Source organism: Salvelinus fontinalis, chromosome 13, assembly GCF_029448725.1.
Source record: "Salvelinus fontinalis isolate EN_2023a chromosome 13, ASM2944872v1, whole genome shotgun sequence".
Classification (NCBI taxonomy): Eukaryota; Metazoa; Chordata; class Actinopteri; order Salmoniformes; family Salmonidae; genus Salvelinus; species Salvelinus fontinalis.
This window is the reverse complement of record NC_074677.1, coordinates 3,581,648-3,599,434: the sequence shown is the minus strand read 5'-3', so window position 1 is coordinate 3,599,434 and position 17,787 is coordinate 3,581,648. Positions and strand designations below refer to the sequence as shown.

The window sequence follows — 17,787 nt, the reverse complement described above, 5'->3', positions numbered from 1 at the left end:
CAACACAAGCTGTGTATTAGGGCTGTGACAAAGCAATGCTTTTTCCATGACAAAAAATGAAAACACGAAGCAGCCCAAACTCTTAGGTCCTTTAAAAGCCTGCTGCATGTGAAATATTGGTTGCTATAGCTTGGAAAATAAATCTGACTCTGGATGACAGCATAATGTTTGTTTTCAACATTAGGGCTGTTTTCATAAAGAAGTTACATCCATTTTGTTTCATTGCTACGATACTAACGAGTATCGCGATACTGGTATCGTCCTGCCCCTTAATATATATTTTTTTATTCAAAAGAATGCATTCGTACAGTTGCTTATAGGGTTTCACACAACTCAGAATGTATGTGTGCTATGCTTTTGAGATGTGATGTTAATTCCAGAATATTCTCAACAGAACAACAGGAAGAGTATGTGTAACATGCACAGCTCCTGGTGGTTGTTGTAAAGTTGGTCAGGGTGTTGTCGGCTGCAGGTGAGCCTAGCGGTTAGAAGCGCTGGGCCAGTAACAGAAAGGTTGCTGGTTCGAATCCTCGAGACGACTAGTTGAAAAATCTGTCTGAGCAAGGCACTTAACCCTAATTGCTCCTGTAAGTCGCTCTGGATAAGTGCGTCTGCTAAATGACTACCATGTGGGGAGAATCAGCCATGATTGCTGTAGTCGTGTGAATGAGACTTGGCGAATGCCAGGCTGGTGAGCCAGAAGTCTGGGGTTCCACTTCACAATGATCCAACTGTCACTTCCTCTTTCAGAGATGGAGATCGACCTAACTTGACATTGGTATTGATCTGTAGATTTTACCACAGCATGTTTTGTAAGTACAAAGCTGTACAACATTTAGGTAACAGTTAAAATGTTCCAATGTCCAAGAGGGGTCTACTGTGCTGCTAGTGATGGTTTTACACACAGATGTAGTGGGTTTTGCAAATTCTGGCTTATCTCACAGCTGGCCATGTGCTATTCATTTTGTTTTATACTTTAATACCGGTGATCACATTCTCTTGCACTACGGCATGTTGCATGAATTAGGTTAGTGATTTGATAATGATTTTTGGTCAAATGCACTATAGACAACATGCCGCTTTATTAGTAACCCAACTATACAGATTTCTATGTCAAAATAATTAATAGTAAGAAAACGCTCATGATACAGTGCCACTGAGGGCTTCCTTCCCTGTTTGTGTTGGAGTAATGGCAGATTGACTGGGATTATTCAAGGCCCCTTGACCACAGGATGTTTTAGTCTTTAATTCCCTGTGAATCTATTAGGCAAACATATTTCCATTGAAGGTTTTAAATACTGTAGCAGCTCAGTACTGTGACCGTGTGGCTGAGGGTCAGGGGTCGACTACTGGACAGAAGATACTTAATTACCGGTGCCATGTACAACAGAAGTTATTTCTGCCCTAAGTCTTCACCTCATTGTTATTTATGTGTGTGTTTTTGTGGACTTTGACTTGCAGGTAATGTCTTGTCACAGTGTACTGTACTAGTTTATCTTTTCTTTGTTGTGAGGTTCACATGGGGGCAAATCAGAGATAAGATGGCATAAGTAAGTGTAACAGTATAACTTTAAACCGTCCCCTCGCCCCGACACGGGCGCGAACCAGGGACCCTCTGCACACATCAACAACAGTCACCCACGAAGCATCGTTACCCATCGCTCCACAAAGCCACGGCCCTTGCAGAGCAAGGTGCAACACTACTTCTAGGTTTCAGAGCAAGTGACGTAACTGATTGAAACGCTACTAGCGCGTACCCGCTAACTAGCTAGCCATTTCACATCCGTTTCATAAGTACCGGGTAATTGTAGCGCAAAATAGTGTACCAAATAGCATGATTGTGTGCAAGTAACCACGTTTCTATCCACTTTCCTTCTGCGAGTAAAGTCATACGGTATGGAGAGAGAAAATCACGGCCACTGTGATGGAAACAGGAAGTTTCGGTACAATTTTATAAATGCTGTTCGTTTGACATGGTGGGATGTTTTTGTGTCAGTAAAATTATGCGAGGAATGGCGGTTGAAACGCCCTCATGCGCAAATGTTTTATATAATTACCATCATATCAAAATAAACTTGGGAGTCACACGATAATGTGGTGTGTGGTTCTTCCACTACGACTTGGGGAAACCATGCAGTTTTATAGGCTAATGATGAACTTCACAGGATGGTAAAAGTACACAGTGATGAGCTTGGTGCTCCTTTCCAATAAATATTGAGGGTCTTATTCTGGTGACATGATGATAGATGCTTGATTGACCTTAGTGAGAATATATTCTTAAATATTGTAACTAACAATCTTAGCTAACAAGATAAGGAATGAAAAGTCACTTTAGTGGTGGAATGTCATTTTTATTTTCCTCATTGTGCTCCAGCTGAGAGGTCTCAGAAGTGTAGGACATTTTGGCAGAAGTGGGATTTGACCAAAAACTAGCTAGTTTGTAGGGAGCAATGATGTCATGTTTCATGACAATTATTAATAATCTATAGATCTGTTTTAATAAAGCATTCTATGATTTAGTTTCCGCCCTCACTTGCATTACCCGCCTAAGTGTAATGTAGGACGTAAGATCATTTACAGGCTCCATCTCTTTCTCCGTCCCGCCCTGCATCATGGTCTGTCTCACACACACACGTACATAGACAGATGCGTGGATGAGGTAATCAGTTACTTGTTTATGTGGCCTCTTGGTCAGACACACCCTGAGACGTACGCACAAATAAAATTGTATTTGTCAAATGCTTCGTAAACAACAGGTCTAGACTAACAGTGAAATGTCATTTTCCAACAATGCAGATGTAAAGATATATATATTTTTAAATAGAAATCTTGACACGAGGAATAAATAGTCAATAAAGAGTAAAATTGATATATACAGGGACTACTGAGTCGGTGCAGGGGTACGAGGTAATTGAGGTAGATATGTACATACATACACGGCATTCGGAAAGTATTCAGACCCCTTTTTCCATATTTTGTTATGTTACAGCCTTATTCTAAAATGGATAGAACATTTTTTTATATAATCAATCTACACACAATACCCCATAATGACAAAGCAAAAACAGGTTTAGAAATGTTTGCAAATGTATTAAAAAAAAACACAAAAAAAAACATACCTTTTATTTACATAAGTATTCAGACTCTTTGCTATGAGACTGAAAATTGAGCTCAGGTGCATTCTGTTTCCATTTATAGTCCTTGATGTTTCTACAACTTGGTTGGAGTCCACCTGTGGCAAATTCAATTGATTGGACATTATTTTGAAAGGCACACGCCCGTCTATATAAGGTCCCACAGTTGACAGTGCATGTCAGAGCAAAAACCAAGCCATGAGGTCGACGGAATTGTCCATAGAGGTCTAAGACAGGATTGTGTCGGCACAGATCTGGGGAAGGGTACCAAAACATTTCTGCAGCATTGATTGTCCCCAAGAATACAGTGGCCTCCATTCTTAAATGGAAGCTATTTGGAACCGTAAACTCTTCCTAGAGCTGGCTGCCCGGCCAAACTGAGCAATCGGGGAGAAGGGCCTTGGTCAGGGAGATGACCAAGAACCTGATGGTCACTCTGACAGAGCTCCAGAGTTCCTCTGTGGAGATGGCAGAACCTTCCAGAAGGACAGCCATCTCTGCTGGGCTCTCCAATCAGGCCTTTATGGTAGAGTGGCCAGACGAATGCCACTTCTCAGTAAAAGGCACATGACAGCCTCTTGGAGTTTGAAAAAAGGTACCCAAATGACTCTGACTATGAGAAACAAGACTCTCTGGTCTGATGAAACCAGATTGAACTCCTTGGCCTGAATGTCAAGTGTCACGTCTGGAGAAAACCTGGCACCATCTCTACAGTGAAGCATGGTGGTGGCAGCATTATGCTGTGGGGATGTTTTTCAGTGGCAGGGACTGAGAGTCTAGTCTGGATCGAAGGAAAGATGAATGGAGCAAAGTACAGAGATCCTTGAGTTAAAAACCTGCTCCACAGCACTCAGGACCTCCGACTGGGGTGAAGGATCACCTTCCAACAGGACAACGACCCTAAGCACACAGCCAAGATAACGCAGGAGTGGCTTCTGGACAAGTCTCTGAATGTCTTTGAGTGGTCCAGCAGGAACCCGGACTTGAACCCGATCGAACATCTCTGGAGAGACCTGAAAATATCTGTGCAGCAACGCTCCCCTTCCAACCTGACAAAGCTTGAGAGGATCTGCAGAGAAGAATGGGAGAAACTCCCCAAATATAGTTGTCAAGCTTGTAGCGTCATACCCAAGAAGACTTGAGTGTGTAATCTCTGCCAAAGGTGCTTCAACAAAGTACTGAGTTTTTTTTATTTATTGGGGGGGGTGGGGTAGATCAGCTTTAATAGCACAGATTGTATCTTCCATCAATGCAATTGTCTGCAGTATTTCCAATATGTAAATATATACAGTACCAGTCAAGTTTGGACACACCTACTCATTCCATGGTTTTGTTAGGGTTCGCTCCTTACGTCCGTCCTTGTCAATCATTGGTTCATTGGTGAAATTAGCATTATGACTATCTTTAATTAAATAATTCAAAAACTTTTAGTAATGCAATTGCAGACAGAAGTTGACAAACAGGAACATAGCACGCATGTTTCTGAATAAGTTCTGCATCAAACAAAAGGGCTCAAGTTGTGTTATTAAACTGAAGTCCCGCCTTAGTGATGTCACTGACTAGGTCATTACCTTTATACTCCTGAGAACAAAATCTTGCGTCCATAGCTATACAAACATAGAATTTCAGTGTTATAAAAGCTAGGCAATAAATGTCCCCTCCCCAAAGTTGATTTATTGTGGAATGTCTGAGTAGTCTCATCTCCCACACTCCCCTGCGGAGTTCTGTCTCAGTCACACATCTCTAAGAGGGGTCTTCTTTATAAGAGAGAGAGAAAAAGAGCAAACAACTGAACAATTCTAAAACTATATAATGAATATACTGTATATATAATGTTAACTTCTTTCGGATCATTGGGACGCTAGCGTCCCACCTCGACAACATCCAGTGAAATTACTGAGTGCAAAATTCAAAAAACAAAAGTAGTAATATTAAAAATTCATAAAAATACAAGTGTTATACACCATTCTTTAGCTTAGAATCTCGGTAATTGAACAGCTTTGTCCGATTTACAATGGGCTTTACGGCGAAAGCATAGCATTTGATCATCTGAGGACAGCGCCTCACCCACTTCCTGCATGAATTCAACATGAATTGATAACCTGCACAGGTGTCACAACTCAAAAATAGCGATAAAATAAATCACTTACCTTTGAAGATCTTCATCTTTTTGCAATACAAAGGGTCCCAGTTACACAATGAATGGTCATTTTGTTCGATAAAGTCCTTCTTCATATCCCCAAAGTCAGTTTAGTTGGCGCGCTTCATTCAATAATCTACCGGTTTCCGCTCGTTTAAAATGCATACAAAATGAACCCCAAACGTTACCAATATACTTCGTCCAAACAAGTCAATTAACATTCCTAATCAATCAAGTGCCCTAATATGTAAATAAACGATAACGTTTTAAGACGGAAAATAGTATTTTCTTTCCCGGAGATAAATAACCAAGTGCGATCCCTCACCAGAGCGCACCACAAACATTTTCCAACCAAGCAAAGGCACAACGAAAGTCAGAAATAGCGATAAAATAAATCTCTTACCTTTGAAGATCTTCATCTTTTTGCAGTCCAAATGGTCCCAGTTACACAATGAATGGTCGTTTTGTTCGATAAAGTCCTTCTTTATATCCCAAAAATGTCAGTTTATTTGGCGCGTTTGATTCAGAAATCCACCTGTTCCAACTCGCCAAACAGGCCTACAAAGGAATCTAAAAAGTTACCTGTAAACTTTGTCAAAACTATTCAAACAACGTTTCTAATCCAACCTCAAGTACTCTAATATGTAAGTAATCGATCAAATTTAAGACAGAATGAACTGTGTTCAATACCAGAGAAAAATTGAGGAGCGTGCACTCATTCACGCGTGCCAAAAGACTAGAGTCCCTCTGAGGGATACTTCGAAAGAATACGAGTACTTCTTCATTTAAAAAAACAAAACAAGCATGAAACAATTTCATGCTTTGGGGAGGGGACATTTATTGCCTAGCTTTTATAACACTGAAATTCTATGTTTGTAGCGTAGCCTAGTGGTTAGAGCGTCGGACTAGTAACCGGAAGGTTGCAAGTTCAAATCCCCGAGCTGACAAGGTACAAATCTGTCGTTCTGCCCCTGAACAGGCAGTTAACCCACTGTTCCTAGGCCGTCATTGAAAATAAGAATTTGTTCTTAACTGACTTGCCTAGTTAAATAAAGGTAATAAAAAAATAAAAAAAATAAAATAAAAAAGACTGACATCTAGTGGAAGCCATAGGAACTGCAATCTGGGTCCTAATTATTTGACTTTCCCATAGAAAAGCATTAAAGTCCAATGACCTCAAAAAATATTTTTCCTGGATGGATTGTCCTCTGGTTTCGCCTGCCCAATCAGTTCTGTTATACTCACAGACATTTATTTTAACAGTTTTAAAAACTTTAGAGTGTTTTCTATCCAATACTGCCATGTATATGCATATCCTAGCTTCTGGGCCTGAGTAACAGGCAGTTTACTTTGGGCACTTCAGTCATCCAAACTCCCAAATATTGCCCCCTAGCCTTAAAAAGTGAATCTGTAGTCTAGGACCCTATAAATGTAAGGAGGGAGTGGTCTTATAACCCCTCCCCTGCTATTAATATAACATAAGCATAATCAATTATTCTAATACATCAAACCATTGTAAACCAATCAAACCAATCATGACCCCTAGGTAAACCCTGACAATTTCTTTATTTGTAGTATTTTCTACATTGTAGAATGATACTGAATACATAAACTATGAAATAACACATGGAATCATGTAGTAAGCAAAAAAGTGTGAAACAAATCAAAATAATATTTGAGATTCGTCTAAGCCACCCTTTGCCTTGACAGCTTTTCACACATGGCATTCTCTCAACCAGCTTCATGAGGTAATCACCTGGAAAGCATTTCAAATAACAGGTGTGCCTTGTTAAAAGTTTGTGGAATTTCTTTCCTCTTTAATGCGTTTGAGCCAATCAGTTGTGTTGTGACAAGGTAGGGATGGTATACAGAAGATAGCCCTATTTGGTAAAAGACCAAGTCCATATTATGGCAAGAACAGCTCACATAAGCAAAGAGAAGTGACAGTCCATTACTTTGACTGACCTTCATGTCTTAATCTGGAAAATGTCAAAAACTTTTAACATTTCTTCAAGTGCAGTCTCAAAAACCATCAAGTGCATTGATGAAACTGGCTCTCATGAGGACCGCCACAGGAAAGTAAGACCCAGAATTAACTAATGAACGTATCCTCTGCGGCAGAGTTAACTGCGCCTCAGAAATTGCAGCCCAAATATATGCTTCAGAGTTCAAGTAACAGACATCTCAACATCAACTGTTCAGAGGAGACTGCGTGAAATCAGGCCTTCTTGTTCAAATTGCTGCAAAGAAACCACTACTAAAAGGACACCAATAAGAAGAAGAGACTTGCTTGGGCCAAAACACGAGCAATGGACATTAGACCGGTGGAAATCTGTCCTTTGGTCTGATGAGTCCAAATTAGAGATTTGTTTCCAACCACCGTGTCTTTGTGAGATGCAGAGTAGGTGAACGGATGATCTCCCCATGTGTGGTTCCCACTGTGAAGCATCGAGGAAGTGGTGTGGGGGTACTTTGCTGCTGACACTGACTTACTTAGAATTCAAGGCACACTTAACCAGCATGGCTACCACATCATTCTGCAGCGATACGCCATCCCATCTGGTTTGCGCTTAGTGGGACTATCAGTTGTTTTTAAACAGGTCAATGACCCAACACACCTCCAGGCTGTGTAAGGGCTATTTGACCAAGAAGGAGAGTGATGGAGTGCTGCATCAGATGACCTGGCTTCCACAATCACCCGAGCTCAACCCAATTGAGATGGTTTGGGATGAGTTAGACCGCAGAGTGAAGGAAAAGCAGCAAATGAGTGCTCAGCATATGTGGGAACTCCTTCAAGACTGTTGGAAAAGCATTCCTCATGAAGCTGGTTGAGAGAATTCCAATTGTGCAAAGCTGTCATCAATGCCAAGGGTGGCTACTTCGAAGAATATATATGTAAATGTGAATACTTATGTTTGTGTTATTTCAGTTTTATTTTTAATACATTTGGTACATTTAATACCTTTGTCTTTATGGGGTGTTGTGTGTAGATTGATGGGGGGAAAAACGAATTTATCCATTTTAGAATAAGTCTAACTTAACAAAATGTGGAAAAAAGTCAAAGGGTCTGAATACTTTCCGAATGCACTTTAGGTAGGGGTAAAAGACACACCCCCGAGACGACAGACGCTCCCCTCAGCTGGAGGACAGAGCACAACATTTCCAGCCAATCCGCTCGGCACAGAGAAATACCCCGGGTATGGTTTCAATTACATTCACCGCAGTCTTTTTTTTCTTCTCTCTTTCTCTCAGAAAGAAAAATGAAAATGGAGAGTTGCTGACCACACCCTCCTCCGACTCAGTCATCGGGTCAGTTCTTTTGGCAGAGCCTCAGGTCCACTTGCGCCGGTGACGCTTGCTGATATCAGCTTTCGAGTTGTTAGTCGTCCAGTCTGTAAAGAACATTGTAGGATATTGTACGGTTGGGTATGTCCGTGTTAGTAAACAGATTTTGCTTCATGAACGGCCTTGTCTACTGCTATTCCCGTGATCCAACACACCGCTCTGTCCCTGGATGCTGACCGAAGGTGATGGCTGGAATGTATTGGCACACTCTGGTGCGCTTCTGCCCTGTAGACCCTCACATGGTTGGATAGAGGCAGCTTGCTCGGTGTCCAGTGCAGGAAGTCCTTCCCTGTGGGCCATAAGGCAGGTATATGGAGGTCACAGAGAGAGTAGGGGAAACGTGCTGATCAACTCATCTTGGCGCTTAATGTAATTCAACCAAGGCTCAGGGCCTAAGCACTGTTCAGCTCCGTCTCCAGGCAACATGCTAGAGGGGATGGAGCTTAGGGATTTAAAAAAAACTTTGTCACTGGTGCTCTCGTGCCAACTACTAGGCTATACCTACATGTGTCGTCACAAAATGGTCCTGCCCATGCCTCTGTCAGAATATGCAAAAAATAAGGCCTTGTTTTACCTGTGTACAGTGTACAAAACATTAGGAACACCTTCCTACTATTGCGTTGCACCCTTCCCTTTTGCCCTCAGAACAGCCTCAATTCGTTGCCATGGACTCTACATGGTGTTGAAAGCATTCCACAGCAATTCTGTCCCTCGTTGAGTCCAATGCTTTACACAGTTGTCAAGTTTTCTGGATGTCTTTTGGGTGGTGATCAAATCATTCTTCATACACACAAACTGTTGAGTGTGAAAAACCAAGCAGCGTTGCAGTTCTTGACACATTGGTGCACCTGTCACCTGCTACCATACCCCGTTCAAAGGCACTTAAATCGTTTGTGTTGCCCATTCAGCCTCAATGGCACACAAGTGACCTCAAGAAGGGATCATAGCTTTCACCTGGATAGTAAATAAGCATGACGGGAACCACACTTGCAGAAACCATCCGTTCACCTTCTCTGCGTCTCACAAAGACACAGCGGTTGGAAACAAAAATCTCTAATTTGGACTCATTAGACCAAAGGACAGATTTCCACCGGTCTAATGTCCATTGCTCGTGTTTCTTTGCCCAAGCAAGTCTCTTCTTATTGGTGTCCTTTTAGTAGTGACCATGAAGGCCTGATTTCATGGAGTCTCTTCTGAACAGTTGATGTTGAGATGTGTCTGTTACTTGAACTCTGAAGCATTTATTTGGGCTGCAATCTGAGGTGCAGTTAACTAATGAACGTAACCTCTGCAGCAGAGGTAACTCTGGGTCTTCCTTTCCTGTGGCGGTCCTCATGAGAGCCCGTTTCATCATAGCGCTTGATGGTTTTTGAGACTGCACTTGAAGAAACGTTAAAAGTTCTTGACATTAGACATGAAGGTCAGTCAATCTGGATTAAGGTAATGGACTGTCACAACCTTGTCACAACACAACTGATTAGCTCAAACACATTAATAAGGCAAGAAATTCCACAAATTAACTTTTAACAAGGCACACGTTAATTGAAATACATTCCAGGTTACTACCTCATGAAGCTGGTTGAGAGAATGCCAAGCGTGTGCAAAGCTGTCATCAAGGCAAAGGGTGGCTACTTTGACGAATCTAAAATATATTTAATTTGTTATACCACTTTTTGGTTTCGCCATTCTGTGTGTATTATTTCATAGTTTTGATGTCTTCAATATTATTCTACATTGTAGACAATTAATAAAAACAGAGAGAACCACTTGAATGAGTAGGTGTGTCCAAACTTTTTGCTTGTACTATACAGTGGCCTGTGAAAGTATTCACCCCCTTGGCATGTTTCCTATTTCATTGCCTTACAGCCTGGAATTAAAATTGATTTTTGGGGGGTTTGTATCATTTGATTTACCCAACATGCCAACCACTTTGAAGATGCAAAAGAATTGTTATTGTGAAACAAGAAATGAAACTAAACTTGAGCATTCATAACTATTCAGCAATTGCAGCTGCAAGTATCTTGGGTTGTGTCTCTTTAAGCTTGGCACATCTAGCCACTGGGATTTTTGCCCATTCTTCAAGGCAAAACTGCTCCAGCTCCTTCAAGTTGGATGTCTTCCGCTGGTGTACAGCAATCTTTAAGTCATACCAAGTCATTCTCTAAGTCATTCTCAATTGGATTGTGGTCTGGACTTTGACTTGGCCATTCCAAGACATTTAAACGTTTCCCATAAACCACCTGAGTGTTGCTTTAGCAGTATGCTTAGGGTCATTGTCCTGCTGGAAGGTGAACATCTGTCCGACTCTCAAATCTCTGAAAGACTGAAACAGGTTTCCCTCAAGAATTTCCCTGTATTTAGCATCATCCTTCAATTCTGACCAGTTTCCCAGTCCCTGCTGATGAAAAACATCCCCACAGCATGATGCTGCCACCACCATGCTTCACTGTGGGGATGGTTTTCTCTGGGTGATAAAGGTGTTGGTTTTGCGCCAGACATGGCGTTTTCCTTGATGGCCAAAAAGCTAAATTTTAGTCTCTAACCAGAGTACCTTCTTCCATATCTTCGGGGAGTCTCCCACATGCCTTTTGGCGAACACCAAATGTATTTGCTTATTTTTTTTCTTTAAGCAATTGCTTTTTTTCTGACAACTCTTCCGTTACGCCTAGCTCTGTGGAGTGTACAGCTTAAAGTGGTCCTATGGACAGATACTCCAATCTCCGCTGTGGAGCTTTGCAGCTCCTTCAGGGTTGTCTTTGGTCTCTTTGTTGCCTCTCGGATAAACTCCCTCCTTGCCTGGTCTGTGAATTTGGTGGGTGGCCCTATCTTGGCAGGTTTGTTGTGGTGCCATATTCTTTCAATTTTTTTTATAATAGATTTAATGGTGCTCTGTGGGATGTTCAAAGTTTCAGATTTTTTTTTTTTATAACCCAACCCTGATTTGTACTTCTCCACAACTTTGTCCCTGACCTGTTTGGAGAGCTCCTTGGTCTTCATGGTTCCGCTTGGTTGGTGGTGCCCCTTGCTTAGTGGTGTTGCAGATTCTGGGGCTTTTCAGATCAGGTGTGTATACAGTTGAAGTCGGAAGTTTACATACACCTTAGCCAAATACATTTCAACTCAGTTTTTCACAATTCCTGACATTTAATCCTAGTTCAAATTCCCTGTCTTAGGTCAGTTAGGATCACCACTTTATTTTAAGAATGTGAAATGTCAGAATAATAGTAGAGTAACTTATTTCAGCTTTTATTTCTTTCATCACATTCCCAGTGGGTCAGAAGTTTACATACACTCAATTAGTATTTGGTAGCATTGCCTTTAAATTGTTTACTTGGGTCAAATGTTTTGGGTAGGTTTCCACAATAAATTGAGTGAATTTTGGCCCATTCCTCCTGACAGAGCTGGTGTAACTGAGTCAGGTTTGTAGGCCTCCTTGCTCGCACACGCTTTGTCAGTAATGCCCACAAATGTTCTATAGGATTGAGGTCAGGGCTTTGTGATGGCCACTCAAATAGCTTGACTTTGTTGTCCTTAAGCCATTTTGCCACAACTTTGGAATTATGCTTGGGGTCGTTGTCCATTTGGAAGACCCATTTGTGACCAAGCTTTAACTTCCTGACTGATAATGCCATCTGTTTTGTGAAGTGCACCAGTCCCTCCTGCAGCAAAGCACCCCCCCCAACATGATGCTGCCACCCCCGTGCTTCACGGTTGGGATGGTGTTCTTCGGCTTGCAACTGCCCCCCTTTTCCTCCAAACATAACGGTGGTCATTATGGCCAAACAGCTCTATTTTTTTCATCAGGCCAGAGAACATTTCTCCAAAAAGTATGATCTTTGTCCCCTTGTGCACTTGTAAACCGTAGTCTGTCTTTTTTATGGCGGTTTTGGAGCAATGGCTTCTTCCTTGCTGAGCGGCCTTTCAGGTTATGTCGATATAGGATTCGTTTTACTGTGGATATAGATTCTTTTGTACCTGTTTCCTCCATTTATCTTCACACAGTGTTTTGCTGCTGTTCTGGGATTGATTTGCACTTTTCGCAGCAAAGTACGTTAATCTCTAGGAGACAGAACGCGTCTGCTTCCTGAGCGGTATGACGGCTGCGTTGTCCCATGGTGTTAATACTTGCGTGCTATTGTTTGTACAGATGAACGTGGTACCTTCAGGCATTTGGAAATTGCTCCCAAGGATGAACCAGACTTGTCGAGGTCTACAATTTTCTTTCTGAGGTCTTGGCTGATTTCTTTTGAATTTCCTATAATGTCAAGCAAAGAGGCACTGAGTTTGAAGGTAGGCCTTGAAATACATCCACAGGTACACCTTCAATTGACTCAAATTATGTCAATTAGCCTATCAGAAGCTTCTAAAGCCATGACATTTTCTGGAATTTTCCAAGCTGTTTAAAGGCACAGTCAACTTAGTGTATGTAAACTTCTGACCCACTGGAGTTGTGATATAGTGAATTATAAGTGAAATAATCTGATGAAAGCAGGTTCACACTGAGCACATGAGCACATGTGACAGACGTGGCAGAGTCTGGAGACGCCGTGGAGAACGTTCTGCTGCACATTTGTGGCCTGCTGGAGGTTATTTTGCAGGGCTCTGGCAGTGCACCTCCTTGCACAAAGGCGGAGGTAGCGGCCCTGCTGCTGGGTTGTTGCCCTCCTACGGCCTCCTCCACGTCTCCTGATGTACCGGCCTGTCTCCTGGTAGCGCCTCTGCTCTGGACACTACGCTGACAGACACAGCAAAACTTCTTGCCACAGCTCGCATTGATGTGCCATCCTGGATGAACTGCACTACCTGAGCCACTTGTGTGGGTTGTAGACTCCGTCTCATGCTACCACTAGAGTGAAAGCACCGCCAGCATTCAAAAGAGACCAAAACATCAGCCAGGAAGCATAGGAACTGAGAAGTGGTCTGTGGTCACCACCTGCAGAACCATTCCTTTTTTGGGGGTGTCTTGCTAATTGCCTATAATTTCCACCTTTTGTCTATCCCATTTGCACAACAGCATGTGAAATTTATTGTCAATCAGTGTTGCTTCCTAAGTGGACAGTTTGATTTCACAGAAGTGTGATTGACTTGGAGTTACATTGTGTTGTTTAAGTGTTCCCTTTATTTTTTTGAGCAGTGTATATACCGAGATCATATGACACTTCGAATGCACACGGGCCGATTTTATTTAACTAATTATGTGACTTCTGAAGGTAATTGGTTGTACCAGATCTTATTTAGGGGCTTCATAGCAAAGGGAGTGAATACATATTCACGCACCACTTCTCCGTTTTTGTTTTGTTGTTGAATTCTTTTCACTTCACCAATTTGGACAATTTTGTGTATGTCCATTACATGAAATCCAAATCTATTTAAATTACAGGTTGTAATGCATCAAAATATCAACAACGCCAAGGGGGATGAATACTTTTGCAAGGCACTGTATATCCATAAAAATTATGCTGATTCTTGATTTCGACTGGCTGAGAAAAGCTGCCTTTACTTTCATTACTATGCGACAGCTGGCGATCGAATTTGAATATTGATTTTTTTTTTGTGCAAATGTCGGAGAGACAGACAGCAAGGTTTATACAAATCTCTGCTGTTAAACTATATGTCAGTCTAAAAGACATGTGAGAACTTCTAGATGCGTTTTGAAAGTGGAGATTAAGTTTATAAATTGCCTGGCTGGGCTGATGAGACAGTGGATAGTGCAGTCAGATGGAACAGAGTAAATAGGCTTTTTAACGTCATATTTAGCTGGTGGTTACTTGTGGAATAGGCACCGGCTGGAATGAGGTTTTAACCAATCAGCATTCGGGATTAGACTCACCCGTTGTATAATGAGAACAATAGTGGTTCCTATAAGCTGATATAGTTTAAAAAACATCTGTTTTTAAAATAAATATTGTTACAATAACTCCTTAAGGCGATGGGTTTCTCCCAGCAACTATCTTGAGCAAAATAAACATCAGCATGCTTCCTAACTTTCTCTCGTCTTTCTCCTTGTCTCTAGGTGGAGTCCTTCATATTAGACCAGGAAGACCTGGACAACCCCATGCTAAAGACGGCGTCAGAGCTGCTCCTGTCCAGCGCTGCCGACGGAGCTGATCTCAGAACAGTGGACCCAGAAACACAAGCCAGATTGGAGGCTCTGCTGGAAGCAGCCGGTACGTATCGTAGCACCATGCAGTGAACCCTTCACCTGTTACTTTATTTTAAATGTTATTTATTTATTTTGAATGCCCCTGTTTTGATCACGTTAAATTACGAAGATGTTACATGTTAAGGCTGCTTCAGTCCTGTTCTCTTAATCAAATAGGACTGCTGCTCTTTTTGGACTTTGAACGTTGAAACCTGCTTGAAACTCCGCCCAATTTATTATCAATGCTTAATTAAGCCCTACAATTTAGTTTGTACTTACATACTTTCTGATGTTGGCAGGCCTGTGTCTGGTGTTTCTGTTCCTACCACTGTGCTGGGACATGACCCTGTAGGTGTGTAGAGATGGCACATTGCCAGAGAGAAATACCTGCATAACAAACACAAGTGCTCAAAATAGATGTTCAAATCCCTGCTGCACTGCAGCCTGCGTTTACCCTGCTGCACTGCAGCCTGCGTTTACCCTGCTGTAATACTGATCAATTACAGTGATCAGTAAATTTGACTGCAGGGTGCTCATAGGCTAAGTGTTGCGAGGCAATTATCAAACCGGCTACAACTCTCGCTCAGGCCTCTGTTGAGCTAAGCAGAACCAGCCCATCAAAGCACTTAGCCTTGGTCTGTATAGTTAGTGCCTCGCTGCTGCCTCTTTAGAGAAACGAAAAAGCTTTCTGAAACAATGAAAGAAGTCTGTGCGTCTAATTTGATGCGCATGAACCGATGGATGGTGTGGTGTGCAGCAGGTAGACATGCAGCATGTTAGCCATGTCCCAGCCAGTCAGTCAGTGTATGGGGAGTTGGTACAGGCTAGCTCAGCACATGAGATAGTAGGTAGCTAGGCTCGCGGGGGGCACCACGGGGAAGATTAACATGAACAATGGATTTCGATAGAGCAGCAACAGCTTCCATCATGACTCAACACTGACCTTTAGTACACTCTGCTTCTGTACATGTCTGCCTTCCATCTATCGTTGTCTCTGTGATTGTGTGTGTGCACATTTTAACATCTGTGTAACCAATCATGTGGCGCATGTAGTGGTTTTTGCATACTGTAAGTAATATGGACTTGTGCTTCTGTTCGTAAGCTCCAATGTTGTCTGATCATCAGATTCTCTTCCATTAATTCAGTTATTATGCACACTTACTCAGTCATGTGATCCGGTTCCCCCCCCTATGATATGTTTCCTCAACGCTGTGTTCACCACTTGATAATACAGACAATGTGTTTGTGTTCTCTTTACACCTGTTGCATAGTTTAATTGTGTGTGTTGTATGCTGCTGTGTGCCTGACCCTGGATCCTCTGAAGGTATTGGTAAACTGTCCACTACCGATGGTAAAGCCTTCGCAGATCCAGAGGTGCTACGCCGCTTGACGTCGTCCGTGAGCTGTGCGCTGGACGAGGCCGCCGCCGCTCTCACACGCATGAGGGCCGAAAACACACTCAACGCCAGCCAGGCAGACAAGTATGTATCTCCTCTAGTCTAAACATCCACCGCAGGTGCACTACACCATATTCAGGGATCCTCCCTCACACCAGTCTTGTCTAGGCCATATGTTTCCTTTTGACATGTTGTGCTTTCTTTAAGTTAGCTTGAACATCTGACAATTCCTTAGTTGAGAATTTTTAAAGGGGGAAAAATCTTATTCCTATCATTTAAAGTGTTATTTAACACTGTGAGAACAATATTTTTGTGAACCAAATGTTTAATTTTGTCGTTTTAATAATGTTGGTAGCAACGTGTGAAAATAGTTGTGGCAATCTGTTGTTCAAGTCGACTCCAAAACCCGTAATGCAATGGTCTCTCTGGGCTAGCTAGGTAGCTAGTTAGCAAACATAATTACACACAATAATAGCAAAGTCAATAACAGCATGTGAAGTAGCTACACTAGTTAGTACAGTTTGTTTAGGCAATTTTACAGCTATCAATTTAGGAGTCTACAATCTCACAATGTGCAACCTGCAGAGTGGAGTCTGATATTTGCAACGGTACCATGCAACGCACCCTGGACTGAAGAGCAGACAAATAGGGGAGGTGTGATAGGCCCGCTGTTAAATTACACATTTCTGGAGGTAGTAATATTGCACAAATATGATCAATGGCTCATTTTCTCGAGATTACGACCTCCTGCGTTATGACATCGGCCAGTATTGAAATCTGACGCTTTATTACTGCAATGTTGAAGCTAGGAACACAAGCATTTAGTTAGATATTACTGCAATCTTGAAGCTAGGAACACAAGCATTTCGCTGCACCCGCTATATCGTCTGCTAAATATGTGTCTGCGACCAATAAAAATGTATTTGATTTGTGTGATGTTTTCACAATGTAAAAGGCATGCCTTGTCTCTCTCTCTCACTACACTGGAAGTTAATATCTCAATGTTACGTCATACTGGCTGAAGTTCTGCCTGCTTGACCGGCAATCTGATACACCTGAAAACATGAATCGATAGGACATCGCTCAGAATGAATCATTACTTTAGCGGTCTTTTCTCCTGGCCTTTGTTTTAAGGCTGTAGTTGAATTTTTTAAAGTCCGTTGGTAGCTAGCTAGTGCTCTGAATAACTCCCATGATTCATAGAAGATGCTTTGTCTCTACTGTTCTCTGACTTGATCACTGTTTTACTGAAACGGTTAAGGTGCCATATTGGGTCAAAGGCTGTTCATGAAATGTACTGCTCTGTCCTGAATGATGCCTTTTTTGTTTTAAACTTCTTAAGAGTGTGAGTGACGGTGTCCAACCTATCGATGCTTTGTCCTGCGCAGCCACAGTCCCAGTAATTGTAGCAGTCTGGTTATTTTCAGCCGTAGCTTGGCGGAGGCGTGCTCGGACGGGGACGTCAACGCTGTGAGGAAGCTGCTGGATGAGGGGAGGAGCGTCAACGAACACACAGAGGAGGGAGAGAGTCTGCTCTGCCTAGCCTGCTCTGCTGGGTACTATGAACTTGCACAGGTATAACGAAAAAAAAAAAAACCCACACACACACACACACACACACACTGACCT

General features: G+C 42.2%; 1 protein-coding gene across 6 annotated transcripts in view; it reads left to right on the top strand.

The window, feature by feature from the left end:
• LOC129867932 (ankyrin repeat and KH domain-containing protein 1-like) overlaps nt 1–17,787 on the top strand; it is a 44,955-nt gene that overhangs the window by 2,040 nt on the left and 25,128 nt on the right. For 4 of the 6 annotated variants that reach the window (XM_055941426.1, XM_055941422.1, XM_055941424.1 and 1 more), the window contains exons 2-4: nt 14,633–14,786; nt 16,086–16,242; nt 17,571–17,733. In XM_055941426.1, coding sequence (XP_055797401.1) covers nt 14,633–14,786; nt 16,086–16,242; nt 17,571–17,733 — 474 coding nt within the window. The remainder of the gene's footprint in view (nt 1–14,632; nt 14,787–16,085; nt 16,243–17,570; nt 17,734–17,787) is intronic. The other 2 variants (XM_055941427.1, XM_055941423.1) reach the window with 1 other exon arrangement.